The sequence below is a fragment of the Urocitellus parryii genome, chromosome 4 (assembly GCF_045843805.1).
Source record: "Urocitellus parryii isolate mUroPar1 chromosome 4, mUroPar1.hap1, whole genome shotgun sequence".
In the NCBI taxonomy this organism is placed as follows: Eukaryota; Metazoa; Chordata; class Mammalia; order Rodentia; family Sciuridae; genus Urocitellus; species Urocitellus parryii.
Window position 1 is genome coordinate 206,075,772 of NC_135534.1, and position 19,890 is coordinate 206,095,661.

Genomic DNA, 19,890 nt, shown 5'->3' on the forward strand with positions numbered 1-19,890 from the left:
ACCAAGGGGTCTGTGGCCTCCTGGGGTTGGTCGGGCACAGGGGCTTCCAGCCCTCCGCTGGATCAGGGAAGATGAGTGTGGGGAGGCGTGGGGCCAGGAAAGACAGCCGCAGAAGCGATTGAACCCAGTCACCCAGGCAGTCTCTTCTCCCCTGGGCCTCAGTTTACTCAACCAGTGGGCACTTGGACCAGGTTCCTGGCTCGGATGTCCTCCGAGTCCTGGAGCCTGAGATGGAGGCTAATGTGCCATACAGGCTCTGGGGTGGGTGCAACCAACCTTGTGCCCTCTGTGTCAACCCCAGCCCAGCCCTGTGGGTGGCATCTGACCCAAGCCTTGCATCAGTGTCTGAATCCAAGTGACCTCTCCTCCCCACAGGGGCAAGCACGGCGTGGGCCGCATCGACATTGTGGAGAACCGCTTCATTGGAATGAAGTCCCGAGGTGAGTGGGCCCAGCTCTCCTGCAGTGTGCCACTGCAGCCAGCCCCCAGAGACCCCAGGACGCCCAGAAGATTTCTCTCCAGCAAAGTAGGATGATGGCCTCTGCCGCTGGCTTCCCAGAGTGTTATGAGAGGACCTGCCCAAGATTGGGGAGGGCCCTGAGGGCCTGGGAGAAGCTCCGAGGGGCCGGGGCCAGGCCCTGAGGTCACCCTCTCTTGTGTCAGGGGCGGGTCTGCCCGGTTTGGAGGCAGACCGTGCAGGGCCGATTTTGTGGTCATTAAAGCTGTGTCGTGTGGCTCTCCAGGCAGGCAGGGCAGGAATCCTGCCAGGGGTGGGCGCTGTGAGCCAGCCCAAGCCTGAGGGCCTGTCCCCGCCTCACCCCTGGTGTGGGGAGAAGCCCAGGGATGGCAGGCATCTACTCGGACTGGAGTGGCTGCCACTTTGGCTGCACCTGGCAGGGCCCCGGGAGGAGGGCCAGTGCCCAGCAGGTGCCGCTGCCTTGTCTGAGGAACCACAGTCTGATTCCTTTTGTCACTTGCCATTTCACTGACCTCACCCTCCTCTCCAGGACTCAGTCCCAGGCAGAGCCCAAGGGGCAGCCAGGTGTGGAGCAGCAGTGCTGCTTTCCTTCTGAGGGGCCGTTGGGGGAGAGGGTGGGGTCTCAGCAAGCGAGAACCCCAGAACTGGGCGCTGGGACCTGTAGCAGCCGGTGGTGTTGGGTGGGTGTTCACGTCACCTTGCGCAGCGTCGACTTGCAAAGCTCCTGCAGCTGAGCAAGGCCAGGCCAAGGCAGCCAGGGCCCTTTCTCCTGCAGGACGTTTTCACCAACTTCCTAAAATCCCAAGGGCCCAGGCCAGATTTCAGCCGTTAGCCAGGGTGCTGGTCTGGGAGGCCAGGTGTCCGGGGCTCTGGACCCAGGTTTGCCCAGCCTGACTCAGTGACCTTGGACTTCCCTCTGGGCCTCAGTTTCCCCAGGTGTAATGTAGTCATCCTGAGGCTGGGACCGGAGACGTCCTGGCTCCAGCCTGTTTCAGTTGGAGCCTCGGTGCCTCTCCCTCCTCCTCCCTCAGCTGTTGTCCATGAGAAACCACTCAGTGGAAGTGCTCGGGAAGGCCTTGTGGAGAACAATGTCACTAATTAGCTGCTCCCTTTTATCCTGCTCACCTTTGTCTCTTCACCTATTTAACATCTGATTAAATGTCCCTTTGTCTCCACCTGCCCTTGGGAGCAGGCACAATGGGCGTCCTCCAGAGGCAGCTGGCAGGACCTTGGGGACCAGAGGCCAACACCTCACTTTCCAGATGGGGAAACCCAGGGCCAGCAGGGGAGAGGGCTTGCTCCCAGCCCAGGGCAGCAGGACCAGGCAGGCGTGGGGAGGAAGGCCAGGAGAAACAGGATAGGGGAACAGGCTCAAGGGAGGGGCTCCGCAGGTGAGGCCAGTCCTCAGGGATGCCGGGTGGGCACAAAGGCAGCCTAGGCCCTCTGGGTGTGGTCAGTGGGCTCTGGCGTGTCCACTACTCTGCCCATTGCCTTGCCTGTGGTAGGCATCACTAATCGATCGTGGCATGCTCCTGCTGACTCCAGATGTGGCTTAGTGGTGTTGGCAGGCACCATGAATTGATCAGGATTGTTACAATTGAGAAATGGCATCCTGCTGGGTGGGGGGGCAGAACTGTACAGAAGGCCTGGAGGACCTCCCGGAGGGGGTGGTAGTAGAACAGACTTCAGTGGGTCAAATGAGGGGGTGGAGCAGGAGTACTCCAGGTGGTGGGTGGGGGCTAATGGGGGCTGAGCCCCTGCAGAGCTGGGGAGGCACATGGAAGATCCAGTGTTGAGAGTCAAGGTTTGTTTTTTGTTTCCTCTTCTTGTTTTGGTACCTGGTATTGAACCCAGGGGTGCTTAAGGCTGAGCCACATCCCCAGCTCTTTTTTTTTTTTTTTTTTTTTTTTTTGAGACAGGGTCTTGTTAAGTTACCTAGGTCCTTGCTAAATTGCTGAGGCTGGTCTGAAATTAGAGATCCTCCTGCCTCAGCCTCCCCAGCAGCTGGGATTATTGGCATGCGTCACTGCACACATCAGGTCAAGCTGTGCCCCAGATTTGAGTCCTGATCTTGGCCCCATTACCATTGGGAAGCAATGGAGCGCCCGAAGCCTTGACTCCTCCACCTGTGAAGTGGATTGGGGTTGGGTCTGGGTGTAGACTGGAGCATCATCCCCCAGAAAGGCAGAGTTGTGACATCAACAGCTTGTACCAGCCCCCTTAGTTCTTCACCACTTGTGGAGGAGAACGTCTTGGGCTATCCTCACTCGGCACAGGTACTGTGTGCACCTGTGGGGGACTGTCCCTAAAAGAACAGAATTTAGTCTGACAAGCACACCATCCTGGGGAAGGAAATTAGGATTCCAATTCCAAGACGCTGCTGGATGACCTGAGGCAAGTTGCTGTCTCTCTCTGAGACTTCCACCTAGAGGAGGATCTGTCATTCCCTCAGAAGTTCTAACCTGATGGTTTTCCTCTCACTTGATGATTTCGGGGAGGGGCCTGTTTTTATTTCTCCACTCCAAATATTTCTCTGTGAGAAAGCAGGGACAGAGACAATGAGTGAGGGGTCGTGGATCCCCGTGATGAGGTGTTTATTAAGTGGACAGAAACGGGAGATGCTGATAATCACCAATTATATTGAGGGCATGGCTGGACGATGCCATTGTCCGTATCTCAGTGTACAAGGGGGAATGTCATCTGTATTGATTTTACAAAGCTCGTAATTGAAATTCGTTAAGGGCTTGTTTTTTCAGGGAGGAGGGGGAGCTAGGGAGTTGGTCAGTGCCAGGACCTGGGGTGGTGTGGTCAGGAGGTGCTAGGGGCCATGGGGTCAGGGACAGAGGGCTGGGAGTCTGCAGATGGAGTGGCTCCCCTGTATTGTGGCTGTTCACATCGCCATTATCACATTATCTTTTTAACTCTGGAGGGGGGCTAATTAAGTGAAGTAAATGAAATCAGTGGGGAGGAGAGGGGGAGGCGGGCAGGGGGAAGCCGGGAAGGAGCCGGCATGTCCTTCGGCTCACCTTCCCCCTCCTGTCTGGCCCAGACCCCTCCAGCCAGCTCTGGGCTGCCCACCCGCCTCCCTCCCTCTTCTCTCCCCGCTGTGTGGGCCCCACTTCTCTTGGTCTCCCCTCTCCCTGTGGTCCCTCTCGTCTGCTTCCTGTGCTCATCCCCTGGGACCCTTCCCTCTTCCTTCCCCCATCTCACTTCCTCCTCGCCCCTCCACTTTCTGGTCAGGAAGGAAGCAGGGCTGCCCCCCTGTCCAGCCCTCCCAGAAGCTCTGCTCAGCTGGAACATTCCAGACGCAGAGTGTAGGTGACCTGTGAAACAGAGGGGTTCTCGTCCCAGAGGCCTGCGGTGGCCATCCTCAGAGATCCACCCTGTTTCCAGGACAGGCGCCAGGAGCACAGAGGGTGGCTGGGCACCACCCCGACTGGCCTCCCATCACCATGGCAACCGCCTCCAGCCTCGGCCCTGGTACCAAGAGGGGAGCCCTTGGGCTCCGGCCAACCTCCTTCCCCTGGCCCTTCCAAATCCCTTCCTCTGGAGCCTCTGGCCCAGGTGCCTAACACCCACCCACCCCCCGCCGGCTTGGCAGATCCACTCAATTCTTCCCAGTCCTCAGTGCGGGCTAACCTGGCAGCCTGGGGCTGATGAGAAGGATTTAAGCCGCAGCAGCTGTGTGGTCCCACCTTCCTCCTTGTCCACTCTCCCCGCCTGCCACCCCCGGCTCCTCATCCTCCTTCCTCGCCTCCCCCACCTTCTTGGCAGTAATTACGGTGTGATTGAAGCTGCTCCGCAGAGCGGTGCTGACACCTCTGTCTTCCCTGTAAACACGGGGAGATGAAAATAGACACTTGGAGCCGCTGTGCGTGTCACTCCGAAGATGTCTGTTGTCTGCTCCGCGGCGACGCGAGGCTCAGCTGTCACGTCCTCCTTCCTTTTGCACAGTGGTTTGTATGCCGACTGTCAAAAGCCAGAATCCATAGTCTTTTAGCATCAGGTTTCTGTCACCAATTTTTTTTAAGTCATTTTTTTTCCCCAGTAGAAACCCACAGAAATCATCTGTGCCCCCCACCCCTGCGGAGAGGGGAGAGAGCTTTAAAATGCACACACGCGCGCGCACACGTGCATACACCAGCAGCAGCCTAAAAACCAGTTTTTTGATCAGCCACGTTTAACTTTAACACCGAGTATGGAAAGGAGCAGGAACCTAATCAGGCCGGTGGGTCACGGCTGTGACCCTTCCTGGAGCTGGGGGAGCAGGAGGAGGTGGCTCTGCGGGCCCCTCTGCCCCCTGGGCACTGTTTGTTCCTGGGGCTGCTGGCTTTGTTTTCCTGGGGACACCTGTTGTGGGCCAGTGGCTAGGGGACCTTAGGCAAGTCAAAGTTCTCTCATCGGTGTGCATGGCCTGCAGGGACAGCTGTCTCCGCTTACCTTCAGGCAGGTCTCAGAGGAAGAGCTGCAGAAACTTGGCAACCTGTGTTCTCCAGGCAGGTTGCCCACCTGGGGCTCAGAGAGCTCACTAAGAGGGGCCAAGTTCCCCAGCAAAGCCAAGCGGGCCCTCTGTAAAGGAGGAGGTTGTAAGATGCGGTTCCAGCCCCAGCTCTGGCCTTACAGTTGTCCCAGTCAGGAGAGAGGCCCAGGGCGGCTGCCTGGTCCCTGGGAGCTGCAACTGCAGAGGCTCCTGCTACCGGCCTGCCCAGGACAGCGCTGCCACCACTACCTGTCTACCTGTGACTGGTGCAAGGGCGGGTTTGCAAGTTTCTAGTTTCTTTCAAAATGTACCAAAAAAAAAAAAAAAAAAAAAAAAAGAAAAGAAAAGAAAAAGGAAATCATTAGGAGACCTGACTCAGACCCAGGAAGTACTGAGATGCTGCACTGCCAGGATGAGAGGTGCCGGCTTCGTACGCATCTTGGTGGCTCCTGGGAAATGACTCTGTTCTTGGTGGTGAAGGTTTAGGGTAATTGAAAAGTTGGCCTTGAGCCTCGTCAGCATTTCTGCTGTGTTTGGGGACACATGTTCCCAACCTCCTGCGCTCAGCTCCTCCTAAACACACTGCTGGACTATTAGGTGGTGGATTTGGTGGCTTGTCTGGAACCAGCCTGTCCCCCAAGGAGTGACCCCGGCTTCTGTGCTGAGTTCCGGCGTCTCCTGTTCTCAGGCCGCTGCAGTGGCCCTTCTGTACCACTCCTTCTGTCTCTCCGTCCATCAGGCTTCCTGCCCCTCTCTAATTTGCAGAAGCCGACACTGGAACCTGTTTGAACGTATTTACAAGAGTGACAATGTGTCCTGAGGGAGTTGAGGGCTTGAGCCTCCTGTATAAAGGGGGGTATTAGCAGGGCCATTTCCCATCCACAGGTCACAAGCAGAAGGACAGTGGAGATTGCACCAGAGCTGCAGCCTCCACAGTGAGTGGGGGGAGGGCACGTGATGACCAGATCCGAGCCCCGTGTCTGTGTGGGGTTTGACCCCCGCTCACCCAAGACCTCGGACCTGGGTGTTTCCTTCATGCTCGGGACTAGATCACTTGCTGAGGGCCATGAGAGGCAACCTGGAACCAAGACGGGAGGCTAGGACGCCATTCCTGTCCCCCTCTGGTTGGCTTGGATGAGTCACTGCCCTCTTGGGGCAATTCTCCGAGGAGGAAACCTCTAGTTTGTGACATGAGAAGCTCATTGATAGCCTTCCCCATGCCCATGTGGATTTCAAAGTCAAAAACATTCTCCCTGCTGGTTTAGTTTGGTTTTGTAAAAAGGGGGGGGCTTAACTATAATCGAATATGCATAACAAAACATACCAGTTAACTATTCCTGAGCATAGGGTACAATTCAGTGGCATACGGTACATTCAGATGGTCAAGCAGCCGCCACCACCGTCACTGGCAGGACCTGTCACCTTGCAAAGCTGAAACTCTGTCCCCATTAGACACTAAGTCCCCTGCTTGTCCTGCTGCTCGGCAGCTGCTTTCTGTCTATGTGTGGCTGCTCTGGGGTCCTGTGGAGTCCAGTGGGGTCTGTCCTTGGCGTGTAACTGGCTGTCTGCACTCAGTGCCAGTCCTGGGTCATCCCTTGGGAAGGTGGAGCCGAGTTCCATGGTGTGGCTGGACTCCCGTGTTGTCCTCTGGCCAAGGGCGTGGGGCAGCCTCCTGTCTGGGGCCCTGTGCATGTGCCCCTGTGGGTGTGCGAATCCTAGTGTGCAGAGGTGACAGGTACATTTTCAGGGTGACTGACATCCTGCCTCTAGTGTTGTTATGTGGTCAGAGGAAGGAAACTTTCAGGGTGGAATTGTGGGGAGGGGGCTACTGTCCCTCCCATCAGAACAGGGGACACAGGACAGAGGCCACACTGCCTGTCCAAGAAAGGGCCTGGGCCAGCCAAGCATGGATGACGATCCTGCCTCTCACAGTCTCTGTCCTCAAGCGTAGCAGGACGGACCTAGTCCAGCCCAGGGGCAGGCACTTCTGCATCACTTTGGAGACCATCTGGCCCAAGCAGGTTGACAGGGGGAGACTTGAGCAAGGGTCATGCCCTTGACCCTCTGGGTTTGGGCCTCCAGGGTCATCTGGCCCACAGGGCAGCAGACAGCACTGGGCCAGGGACTCAGGGGCTCCTAGCTCTACCTTGGGCAAATCCCTTCTCCTCGAGGGCTCAGTTTCCCCATCTGTACAGTGGGGCCAGCCCAGGTGCTCACTTGGGCCCCGGACCACTGATGGAGGACGCATGCATGTCCACACGGGTGCATGTATGTGCGTGCACGCACCGCCGTCCCCCTCCCTGGCTCCCTGGTGGAAGGAAGGAAGGGATATTTGGGGCCCTGGGCTCCTCCGTAGTTGGTTTAATTACAGGTTTTCAGCGCAGGCCGGTGGGCATGCATTGGGAAGGGGGGGAACTGCTCCGAAACCCTGTCATTTTCCAACGTCTGCGGGCCTCTTCAAAGGGGGGCATCTAGACATTTTCTCCACAAGCCGCAGAGTGGACTGTCGTGGCCCCAGCATGAGCATAATGACAGGCGCATTTTGCAGCAAGCTGGGAGTGAATGGGTCCGACCGGCTTGTCTCCTGTCAGATGAGTCATTATTATTTTTTTTTTTTTGTCATTTGCTGACAGTTTGGGTTTCATGTGTTTCTCTCTTTTTTCTCCTTTTCCCCCTGCCTGGAAAAATGGCTAGGTATCTACGAGACCCCAGCAGGGACCATCCTTTACCACGCTCATTTAGATATCGAGGCCTTCACCATGGATCGCGAGGTGCGCAAAATCAAACAGGGCCTGGGCCTGAAATTCGCGGAGCTGGTATACACTGGTGCGTGACTCTCCCTCCGTCCCCCACCCCGACCCCAGGCGCTCGGGCCCCGCCCCCCTCCAGGCCCACGCGCCCACTGCCTGCCGGAGAAAGGTGCAGGCTGAGGCGGTCTGGGAGGCCAGGGAGAAGGGAGGCCAGTATCTCCCCCTGGGATTGGTAAGAGCCATGTCAGGGAAGTGTCCCGTCTCCTTCCCAAGGAGCCAGCCTGCAGCAAGATGTGCCAGGTGCTGGGTGCCGTGGGGGACACAGGCCATCCCAAGGGTCCTCATGTTGCCCAGGAAACCTGTAGCTCATTTTATTATAGATAAGAAAACAGAAGCCCAGAGAAGGAGTTTGTTCCAAATGACCTAGCCAGAAGTGGCCCAGCAGGTGACCCTGAGTCAGACTGTCCCCAGGCAGAACCTGGAGCCACTCTGGTCTCTGCCTGAGGGAGCCACTGGACCAGGAATCCAGTCTGGACTCAGCATGGAACCCAGGGCCTCCCCGTGCTGAGCGGGCACTCCACCCTGAGCCACGTGGCGGCCCTTTCTGTTTTATTTTGAGGTAGGGCCTCCCTAAGTCGCCAGGTAGGCCTCGAGTCTGTGGTCCTTCTGCCTCATTTCCCAAGTTTCTGGGATTTGTAGGTGTGCGCCACTGCCCCCAGCAGGAGCCAGATCTTGACCATGAAACCACTGCGGTGGCCACAGGCCCAGGCATAGTCCCTGAGTGGAAGAGTCAGCGGGTGACATTGGCACCCACCTTCCAGGCCAGCAGACCCAGCCCCACGCCTTGCCCATCGGCATGAGCTGGAATCAGGCCTGCTGACGCCCATGTTGTACATCAGGGATTCCCCCGAGTCCAGCCATCACCTGTTCTTGTTCAGCCCGTGAGCTAAGAATAGTTTTTATGTTTTTTTTAATATTTATTTTTAGGTGTAGATGGACACAACACAATGCCTTTATTTTTATGTGGTGCTGAGGATCGAACCGGGTCCCACCCATGCTAGGCGAGCGCTCTACCGCTGAGCCACCACCCCGCCCCTGATTTTTATGTTTTTATTTTATTTATTTATTTATTTTTGGTCCTAGGGATAGGGATTGAACCCATGGGTTCAATCCACTGACCTACATCCCCAAGCCCTTTTTAAATGCATTTTTATTTTGAGATAGGGTCACACTCGGTTGTTTAGGGCCTCTGTAGGTTGCTGAGGCTGGCCTCAAACTTGTGATCCTCCTGCTTCAGGCCCCTGAGCTGCTGCGATTAGAGGTGTGTGCCCCAAAACCTGGCTTACATTTTTAAATAGTTGGGAAGCTATTTTATGACTTGTGAAAATTCGACAAAATTCATATTTCAGTGTCCATAAATAATTCTAATGAGACAGCCATACTCTTGGTGTCCATGTGGCCTGTGCCTGCTGTCTAGTGTTTTGATGCTTAACCACTGAGCCACATCCCCAGCCCTATTTTGCATTTTTTTTAGAGACAGGGTCTCACTGAGTTGCTTAGCACTTTGCTGTTGCTGAGGCTGGCTTTGAGCTTGCCATCCTCCCACCTCGGCCTCCCAAGCTGCTGGCGTTATAGGCAAGCATCACCGTGCCCAGCTGTCCAGTAGTTTTGAGAAACCAAAGGACCCACAGAGCCTAAAGCATTGGCCTTCTGGCCACACACAGAAGATGTTTTCTGACCCCCAGTTTGGAATAGTCACTTCTCTGATTTGGGGAATTGTTTCTAACAGCCCTGTGAGCTGTTGAGAGACAGGCTGCTGCCTGAGGGCGACCTTGACATCTTGATGATCATCATCGCTCCCTGAGCTAAGCACTGCTCCCCTCTCCTCCTGCCCTTCCAAGATCCACCATAGCTCCTCCCAGAGTCTCAGGGGCGGGGACCATGGGCTGGAGTTACTTCTCACTGCATTGTCGCAGACAGCTTTGAAGCTGAAACCCCCTTGCCAGGTACAGGTGTTTAAATGCCATTGTTTCCTGCGTCGGGAGCACCACAGGATTTCAGCGCTGCAAGGTAGATTTTGGTTACAAAATGGGAGCATCATTAAGACGTGGCGGGGTGCAGCAGAGGAGAGGGCACCTGGCCCTGCTGTTCGGGGGGTGTCCGTAGAGGCCAGGTGGCCCCTTGCCCAGTGCGGCTCTGGCGTTGCTTCCCCTGCTCCCCCGCTGCCAGGCCCGGGACTGGGAACCAAGGGCCACTGTCTGACCATAGCTGAGGCTCAGGCAAAGACAGTCGTCGAAGGTCATGACGCTCTGTGTGGTGGCCTTGAACTCAGCACAGGCTGGCCTCAGATACCGAGTTCTTGGTCACTCCAGTGGATCCCAGGGGAACCCTTATCAAGCAGTGGTCAGGGTGCCACAGCAAGGACAGGGGAGCCCTGGGTGTCTGGGGCACAGGTCGGCCCCGGGCTGCGGGCACCATGCCTCTGCGCCACACTGCCTGGGTCAGGAGCCCTCTAAATCCCAAAATGAGCTACAGCCATTAGGAGATTTAAAAGCAAACAAAACCACAGTGTGGAGGAGAGGGAGGATGGGGAGTCGGGCTCACCCCAGGTGGTTCTGGCTGGCTTTGACTTTGCCCAGGTCCTGCGATGTCCCAGCCCCACGGGCCTCCCAGCCAGCCTCCAGCAGCCACCATCCCCTCACAGCCCCATGGGGGCCATTTATGTAATTTCTCCCAAGGGGCACATAGAGCTGTAGACCCGGGCTTGGCCCCAGCATCCCACTTCCCTCCCTGTGCTAGACCTGGGCTTGGCCCCAGCACCCCACTTTCCCTCCCTGTGCCTTGGCTTCTCATCACCCCGTCTCTCTCGCTCCTGGGGAGGGCTGAGCACATGGACCCTGTCCAGCCTCTGATCTGGGCAGAAGTGGAGAAGCCAAATGAACGCCTGGCCTGGATTCTGAGCGTGGAGGCCGGAGACGGGGTCAGGCCTCTGGCTGGTTTACGGCCTTCCTCCCTGAGCCTCCGTTTCTCCTCCTGCAAACTGCAGGGCGCCAGGCGGGGGGCAGCCGGCTCTCTTCCGAGTCCTGTATGGCTCCTCTGCGGAGCCACCACTCTGCCGCAGCACCTAGCTTCCCTGGTGCCTGGTGGCCTCAGGGCACGGGATGGGGGGAAACTGAGGCACAGGAGCAGGGGGAGGCCCTTCATGTGCCCGGCTCCTCCCCTCCATGCCCTGACTTCTGTGACCACCGCCTGGGCTGGGCCTCGAGGGCACCAGGAGGGGAGCCTCTGCAGCTTGTCCCCAGGCCCCACCCACAGCACAGGCGGGTCTCCCCCAGGCAGCTTGGGCCAGTGTCACCGTCCTCATCCCAGGCCAGGTCCACTGGGAAAAGAAACCTGAGCCAAAGACCCCCCCCACCCCCAGGTGGAGGCAGGAGATAAAATGCAGGCCAGTGGCTCCCACCCATCTCTACTGCACTATCTCTAGCTCCATCTCCACCTGCCTTCCAGCCTGGGAACTTCATGGGCTAATTATCCCAAATAAAATAGACAGAGGGAAAAGACACTGTCCCCTCCCATGGGGGTCCAGTGGTATGCTGGGAAAGCCCCGGGCTAGACTTAAGAATGCTCCATCAGACCTGGGTTCCTCCGTGGTCTTGCTGTGTGGCCTTGGACAGGCCCTTTCCATCTCTGGTCCTCTGCCTCACTGTGCACAGGAAGTGCTGGCAGAGGCGGTGATGCCAAACCGCAGATCAAAGCTCCCAGTGCCCTGGGCACGCTCTCACTGAGTCTGCAGCCTGGAGAGCAGTTAGCCTCTCACTGTGTCAACGAGGAAACCAAGTCACGGGGGCCCTGAGTCACCTGTCGAGGCTGGGATGGGACCTCCACTGCCAGGACGCTGCAGAGTGAGGACCCCACCTCTTCCCCCACACCTCTGCAAGTCACAGGACCCCACCCAGAGGCCTGCCCCTTTCCCACGGAGAGCTGAGCCGCTGCAGGTGCCCCCAGGCCCTGCTCCAACAATAGCCAAGGTCCCTGGGCTGACCCAGCCCCTTATCAGGGCAGAGATCTGGCACCATCTGGCCTGCAGCTGCCCCCAGGTGGGCTCACCTTCCCAGCTCTGTTTCACAGAAACCCTACTCCCGGGGCTGTCCCTCCCCCAGCCTGGCCCTGGCCACCTGCACCCTCTTGGTCCTCGCCTTCCTCAGCAGAGACGGGAGGTGGTTTGTGGTGCTGGAGGTCTGAGCTGGCCACTGGGGCCAGGACACATGAGACTGAGCACCTGGAGCACATGGGGGCATTTCTCAGGCCTCCTGACTCTCCAGCCGTGGAGCAAAGCTGCTGGCTCAGGGCAGGAGGCAGAGCCCAGGCCCCACTGGCACCATGCATGCCTGTGGCCCCTCCCCGAACCCCGCTGGCTCGGCCGCAGTGCAGGCTGCTCTCGAGGAGGCCCAGAGCTGGTCCAGGTGAAGGACTCGGCGTGGGCCTCTGTTTTCCTAGTGAAAATGCTAGATGCTAATACCAGCGGCTATAGAGGGTGGTTCAGTGACACCAGGGACCCGCCCGGCCAGGCCCAGCTCTTCCCAGAAGCAGCCCTGTCCCCCCACTCACAGGTGGGGAAATGGGGCAAGGAGACGAAGGCCATGCACATCCTGAACACCACCCAGCTGCCTGTCCTGGGCACCTGTGCTGCTTTGCCTCAGGGGCATGGGCCTCCATCCGTCCCAGGTCTCCTGCCCTCCCCAGCAAGATTGGAACCCCTAATGGGCCGAGCCAAGTGTCCCTTGCCTGGCCATGACACTGCCTAAGTGTCTGTGGCCACTGTCCTCTTACCCTGAGGAAGGGACTGCATTTCAGGGATAAGAAATTCCCCTCCTCACCCATACGCCCTTTGCAAGGTCATAGGACAGGGGTGGGGAGCATGTTCCTCTCCGGCCATTTACAAATCACGTCCTTCCCATAGCGCCGTCCTCCCGGGCCCTGGCCGAGGCAGGCAGCAGGGACCTTCCCTAATGTCCTCGTGTTTTCCTCCCTGCAGGTTTCTGGCACAGCCCTGAGTGTGAATTTGTGCGCCACTGCATCGCCAAGTCCCAGGAGCGGGTGGAAGGGAAGGTGCAGCTGTCCATCTTCAAGGGCCAGGTGTACATCCTCGGCCGGGAGTCCCCACTGTCTCTCTACAACGAGGAGCTGGTGAGGTAGGTGCGCCCTCTCCGCCTCCTGTCCAGTGTCACATCTAACTGGCTTCCTCAGTAAATGTGTGCCAGAGCACTTGTCACATGCGTGCCCAGAGCAGGTGAGGTGTCGTGGAGGACCACTACCTGGGCACCCACCTAACCATCCCCGGAATGTGGAACGAGAAAGATGGCAAAGGATTGGGAGGCAGGACGGGGTGCCATGGCTGGTCTAAAACTGGGGTTGTGGAGATGCTGCCTGGATTGGAACCGCAGGAGTGAACCTGAGGGGGCAGTCCAGGGAGAGAGCTATGCAGACGTCCTGAGCCTGGCCGGGCACCATGGCGCTCGCCTGCCATCCCAGCAGCTCTGGAGGCTGAGGTAGGAGGATCACGAGTTCAAAGCCAGCCTCAGCAACTTAGTGAGGCCCTGAGCAACTCAGTGAGACCCTGTCTCTAGTATAAAAAGGGCTTGCATATGGTTGAGTGCCCCTGGGTTCAATCCCTGATGCACAAAAAAAAAACTCAAGACAGATTTGACAAGGTTAGGAGGTGGCTCTGAAAGTCCTTGGAAGTGGAGGGAGGTGGGAGACCCAGGTGTCCTGGTTTGGGGGGCCAGGAGCAGCATGGGGGTAACAATCGCCGAGTCCAGGGGATGTCCAAGAAGGCTCATGCATGTCGGCTTAGATGCCTTGAGCGCAGGTCTTCTGAGGCAGCCCACAGAACCAGCTGGTCGGCCAAGGACACGTGGGTCTCACAAGGAGGGAAACTGGGCTGAAGCCTGGGAGCGCGGCAGGCATGCTGGGCCATGAGGCGGCCGCCCAGAGGAGGGAGCCAACCACAGAGCCTCAAGGAGCTTCCCCCAAAGACCAGGCGGTGCAGGGAGCTGGGGGGCCAGGGAGAGCCGAGTCTTATCCACTCCTGGGTTTGCAACAGCCTGGGGGCTCTGCCTTCCCTGGGGAGCCAGGTCTCCTTCGGAGGTCACCTGGCCAAACCAGGGTGGGGAGCTACCCCTGAGGGACAGGCAGCCCCACCTGGCATGGGCCCCCACCCCGGCCCAGCTCAGGCCCAGGGCAGCTCTTCCCTCCCGGAGGCCGGTTGGGAATTAAGGTACGAGTTTTGTTTAGCAGTCAATATTATTTTTTTCTTTCCCTTCTCCTTGCCATGTTGAGTTGCCCCCCCTTCAATCTTTCTAAACACTTTATAAGCCATAAATATAACCGAATCAGTTTAGATCAGTCGGGGTAAATGTCAAATTATCTTCTCTCTTTCTCTCTCTGGCTCTTTCTTCCCTCCCCCTCCCAATCAGCAGCCTCTAATAATCTGTCCAACCCTTCATTAAGCCTTACAGTCTCACTGAGGGAGATTAAATGAATAAAGTAAAAAGGGAAAGGGGGAAAAAAAGAGAAAAAAGCAGAAGCATTTATTCTCACTGTGTCTCCGACCATTTCCCTTTTCTTTTTGATTTCTACATCGTTGCCTTGAAAGCCCCTGAGTGACAGCCTCACGGGGACCAGCGAGGAAGCCGCGAGAGGTAGCAGAACTGGAAATGCCGCGGCACAGTGGGTAGAAAGTAACGTAATTATAGAGCAGGTCAGAGCCACTCGAATGAGCAAAAATAAAAGCACAGAGGTTTTCTGCAGACCGTCAGGGGAGGCGAAAAAAATCATTGTAAACTCTTTTTCCACCTCCCCCCACAACATACCCCAAACCACAATTTTAAAAAGAGGTTTTTCTTTCCCCAGAAACACCTCTTGAAACTCTTGTGGCCTCGTGGGACAAGTCTGTTCCCAGTGGGCTCCTCTTTGCAGGGGTTGTTAGAGCCATCTAGAAGGGCCCCACCTTGGATGGGGTTGGGAGAATTTGGAGATTTTGTGGTTGTTTGGTGCCAGGGATTGAACCCAGGGGTGCCTTGCCACTGAGCCACATCCCCAGACCTTTTGATTTTTTTGTTTTGAGACAGGGTCTTGCTAAGTTGCTGAGGTTGGCCTCAAACTTGCCATCCTCCTGCCTCAGCCTCCCAAACTGGTGGGATGACAGGTGTGCACCACTGCACCTGGCAAGAATTTGTATGGACTTGGGAGGGGTGGTAGTCAAGGACAGTGCGCCTTGTGGACAGGGAGAGGAAGGACTCTGTAACCCATCTTTCCCAGGCTGAGTCCTGGGTCCTTGCAAAGTGGGGGATATGAGGATGGGGGTGAGGCTGGCTATCCAAAGCCTCTTCTGTGGTTTGGTGGTGGTGGTGGTGGTGGGGGTATTTAGACATTCATGTCCCCTCACACCACCCCAAGCAAGGTCTGCTGAAGCAATTTGAGGAGGCTGGTGGTCTGGTTTGGCCCAGCCTTTCCTTAGTGAGGGGTGTATGGAAGCCCAGCAGCTGCTCCCCTGCAGGAAGGGGTGGCTTCTGGAGCATTCCATGTCCCTGCTGCAGGGCCTGGGAGGCAGGGCCCAAGCCCTGCACAAGATGCAGGGTCTGGCAAGGCAGGGCAGAGTTTGCTCCAGTGGAAAGTCCACAGTCCACCAAGAGCCAGCCAGAGCCACAGCTTCAGAACTGCAGAAAGTGACAGATTCCCTCCCTCTCCCCAAAGAGGGCTCCTGAGGGCACAGGCCACCTCCTTGTCATCAAGAACCTTGAGACTGAGGTCATCCTGAGGTTGGAGTTCTGCAAACATGAAGACAAGTGACTGATTCCGAGTGGGACGTGTCGGGGACCCCTTGCTCTCAGAAGCTCGGGGTGGCCTGGTAGAGTTGGCCTGAGACCGTGGTGCCCCGAGGGCAGTTACTAACCAGGCGCTGGGCGATGGGTCGCTTGGACCTGTGTCCGTGGTGGACACCCAGCCTGGGCAAGGCAGTGTGCTTGACAAGTCCCAGCCATGGTGCCCTGTAGAGCTGGCTGTGTCGCTGTGAACGGCCACCACTGACTGCAGCCCCAGGAGCCCGTGTGAGGCTCCCCCATGGTGGCAGCAGAGCCAGCCTGAAGGACTGCCGTGGGGGTGGGGTCGGGGGAGAAAGCTGGAAGAGGAAGGCTGTCGGGTCTGGAGGGTGGCGCCTGCAGAGGGCGTCCTGCAGCCTGTGACCGGCACTGTTCAGGTGGTGGACGCCCAGGTTCCAGGGTGGATTAGGGGGACTGGCTTGGGGACAAGCAGGGAAACGTGGCTTTACTGAGATGCTGGTGCTGTAGCTGTTGGCATCCTTGCAGCTTGAGAGGGACCATCGGGCTGCTCCAGTCTGTGCCCCTTGGGGCCACTGAATGTCCTCAACTTTTCCTGGACCCTCTCTGAGCCGCCCACCGCCCTGGGGGCAGAGCTGGCTCGGAGGCCTCCTTGGTTTGCAGATGGTGCGCTCTGGCTTAGAGGAGGATTCCATGGGGTGGGTTCTGACTGAGTCCCCTCCTGAGACCTGGCAGCCCCCTGCCTGTCACTGTGCACCGGGAAGAGGTGGGAGCCCTGTGGGACCTTGTGGCCCGTGGCAGCCCAGAATAGGGCTCCTGGAATCCCGTGAAAAGCCACGTGCGGGAGCCAGGGGGACCCACAGAGGCCTGGGTGTTGACAGGGTGGAGCTCCCCGGGCCATCCTCTGATTGGGGACAAGGCCCCGTGGGCTGACAGGCGTCCACCTTCCTTGCAGCATGAACGTGCAGGGTGATTATGAGCCCCTGGATGCCACCGGCTTCATCAACATCAACTCCCTCAGGTGAGAAGCTCTGGGCCCTGCTGGGTCCTCAGAGTCCCCAGATGCCGGGGGAGGGGGGGACAGGCTCTGATGGGACCTGGACAAACCTACCTTCTTGTCCATGTGCCCACGGTAGCCCCCACGCCTGCTCCGCACCCAGCTACTCCCATCCTCAGTGGGGCCGAAGGCATCTGTGACAGCCAACAGCTGCAGCAGAGCCTGGCATCCCGGTTCCTGGCTCCTCTCCTGTGCCTCTGACACTCACCCTAGCCCCTCCAACCCCAGGACTCCACTCCTGGGCAGGGTGGACAAGGAAATGGCTTAGCAGTACAAAGTAGCAATTATGTCACTGCCCTGGGCTGAAGGTCTAGTGGGAGACCCCGCTAGCCACATGGCTCTCCACCATTCGGGAAATATATGTGGTCTGAAGTCCCTCAGACCCAGGTTCAAGTCCTGGCTTTGCAGTAGGGTCTCAGACCCCTTCCCAACCTGTGAGTCACAGTGAGGGTGTTAAACGCACCTGCTGACAGGTGCAGGGAAGGCTCCATATGCGCTCAGGGGAATCAAGCACATGGCCCACCCTGGCACACAGGAAGAGCCCAGTGCCCACCAGCAGGTGCCCCCAGCCCAAGGCCAATGTCCTCCAGGGCACATAGGGTCATTCATTATCAGCAGCTACTGCAGACTGAGCCCCCACCCCAGGCTCAGTCCTGGGTACCTCACTTAATCCTTACCCAAATTTGTAATTCCCTGGAAACAGTCTCAGAGTGGTTAAGTAACTTGTCCTGGGTCACCCAGCTGGGAAGTAGAAGGCCTGCCCGTCCAGCTTTGAGGTCAGGAAGAAGGTTAGAGCAATGTGCCAGGGACAGAGCCACCCTTCTCCCCCAGAGTCAGTCTCTCTTCCCTGGAGCCACCTCAGACACTGACTCCAGCAGGACCTCCCTGCAGTCACCTCCCCCTCCCCCACCCTCTAGGCCCTCCTGTGTAGTGGATGACTCTGTGAACCCTTTTAAATGGCCCAGCACACACCGGGATTTCATAATGGCCTCTTCCTTTCTCCCATTGCCAGTTAAACGCTTTGTCTTCAACAATGACAAACATGTTTTCCCCCTAAGATAAATTAATTACCTTACCCTGATTGGAGGGCAGGAGGGGCCAGGATGGGAGAGTGGAGAGAAGAAAAAGACAACTTCTCAAACATCTTAACACACAGCTGCCCCCACGGGGTCCTGCCTGGACTAATTGAGCTGAGTGCCCTGTTGTTACTGTTGATTTACATTTTTCTTTGTTTTGAATCTGGTTTCCAGGCTGAAGGAATATCACCGGCTCCAGAGCAAGGTCACCGCCAAATAGAGCCAAATAGGCCTGCTGACAGGAGGAGCAGGGCCTCCTCACTCTGCCCTTGCCCAAGTACAGGCGCTAATTGTTGTGATCATTTGTAATTGTGACTTGTTCTCCCGGCCTGGCAGCCTCGAAGGGTTGCCCTGGGCCCCAGCTTTGTTCCCTGGTCCCTTGTAGCCTGAAAAAGTGGTCATTGAAGAGAAGGGTGGGGGTGGCTGCAGGGGGGAGCTGTGAAATGACAATTTTATAAAAGATATATTAGTCTTTTGTTTCTTTATTTCTACCGAGGTGTGTGTGTGTGTGTGTGTGTGTGTGTGTGTGTGTGTGTGTGTAAAATCGTGCTTTCCTTACCCAACCTGTGTTTTCTGATTCAAGTGCTGCGTGGGGCCTCCATGTGCCAGAGAGACCCCTCTCTCCTCCACCAAAAAACTCCAGAAGTCCCAGTGCGGGGCAGACCCCAACCCAACAGCCTGGGGACTTGTCTCCAACAGTGACCCTGTGGCATGTGCCAGGGAAGCCATGGAGAGGTTCAATGACCTGCTTGGGAGCATGATGGACACATAGCCATTTCCTAGGGTGCGCCTTTGCCCGAGACCCACGGGGAACCCCTGATATGACATCCCCGACTGACCATATCCCACCTTCACCCCTCAGCAAAGTGGCTTATGATTGGCCTAGAGCAGCCTAAAATATGCACTGAGAAGCTGGGCAGAGAGAAGGAAGGAGCTGGCGAAGAATGTAGTGGGCGCGCTGCAGACGGTCCGCACGGTTCCCTGTGCAGCCAGTCCTGGGGCCTGTGCCATGACCCCGCCCCCTTGGCCGCATCTGATTGGGCTGTGGCTGGACACCTGACCTGGGCTGGGCCATTCAGAACCTCACTTCAAGATCCGGCCTCAGTGTCAATGGACAGCTGGAGAGCCTGGGGAGCAGATAAGCACCTGGAAGAAGGGGGCTTGGTATGTCAACCTCCCCAGCCATGGTCTCCTCCCCTTAAGTAAAACTCTTGTTTTAAGATCAGGTCATGCCCTACCAGGTGGCCTGGACCCTCCCGAAACTATGCAAGACTCCATCCCAACCCCTGTCCCCTGACATCCAAATTATCACAAAAAGCTCGGTGGGGACTGTCCAAAGGGTAATGAACCAATTAAGGGGAAATTGTGACTAAAACAGGGGAGACCATAGCAGACCCACACAGGGGCTAGGAGATTGACACAAACACAGGGGACTTGATTTCCTTGAAGTCAACTCTGAGCACCATGCCTCCCTCTCCTGGAGCTCCGTGCAGCTCCTATGCTGCAGTCAAAAGACAGGTTTGAGAGGGAGACTCCCAATAAAACTGGAGGGCAGGAGGGGCCTGCCGTCCCCCTCCTCTCTGGGAGGACCACTGTCTCCCTTGAGAGTGTCCCCTCTTCCCCTTTCCTATCCCTTCTGATGAACTCACGCCTGTTACTCTGGTCTGACCACAGAATCAAAGTTTGAAGGGGGCATTGTCACTGCTTTGGCCTCACAGAAGGCCTCTGCTTTGGCCTCACAGAAGGCCTCTGCTTTGTCACAGCCCACGGCCAGCAACCTAGTCCTGTGGATCCAGGTTCCTGGAAAAGCAGAGGGAGGAGGAGAGGAGAGGGAAGGCAGGGGAGAGGGGCAGGGGTTCGGGTGTCAGAGGAGAGCGAGGAGCCAGGAGAGGGAGCGAGGAGTGAAGGACGAGCTGGGCAGAGAGCCGACCAAGGCCATCTCTCCATAGATGTGGGTTCGGGACTTTTATGGGGCAGGCTCAGGAGTCAGAGCCAGGCGGGTCCTAATGCAGGCGGTTAAGGGTGGGGTTGGTGTGAGGGAGTGGTGAGGCCTTCTCAGAAATGCGGCTGTCCCTTAAGATGGCCATCCAGATGCTCAGCAAGGAGCTTACAAGGTCCATCCTGGAACTTCATGGAACCTGGTGACTGATGGACCCAGCCTAATTCCCTCTGAAGAGTGGGAGCCCTCTCCTCACAAAGTCATGAAAAGTT

General features: G+C 57.2%; 1 protein-coding gene across 1 annotated transcript in view; it reads left to right on the forward strand.

Annotated features, from left to right (window-relative positions):
- Positions 1–18,122, forward strand: part of Ass1 (argininosuccinate synthase 1) — a 44,991-nt gene extending 26,869 nt beyond the window's left edge. The window contains exons 12-16 of the mRNA XM_026386399.2: positions 376–440; positions 7,653–7,784; positions 12,744–12,900; positions 16,502–16,567; positions 17,854–18,122. Of these exons, the coding sequence (XP_026242184.1) occupies positions 376–440; positions 7,653–7,784; positions 12,744–12,900; positions 16,502–16,567; positions 17,854–17,899 (466 nt within the window). The 3' untranslated portion in view covers positions 17,900–18,122. The remainder of the gene's footprint in view (positions 1–375; positions 441–7,652; positions 7,785–12,743; positions 12,901–16,501; positions 16,568–17,853) is intronic.
- The last annotated feature ends 1,768 nt before the right edge of the window (positions 18,123–19,890 follow it).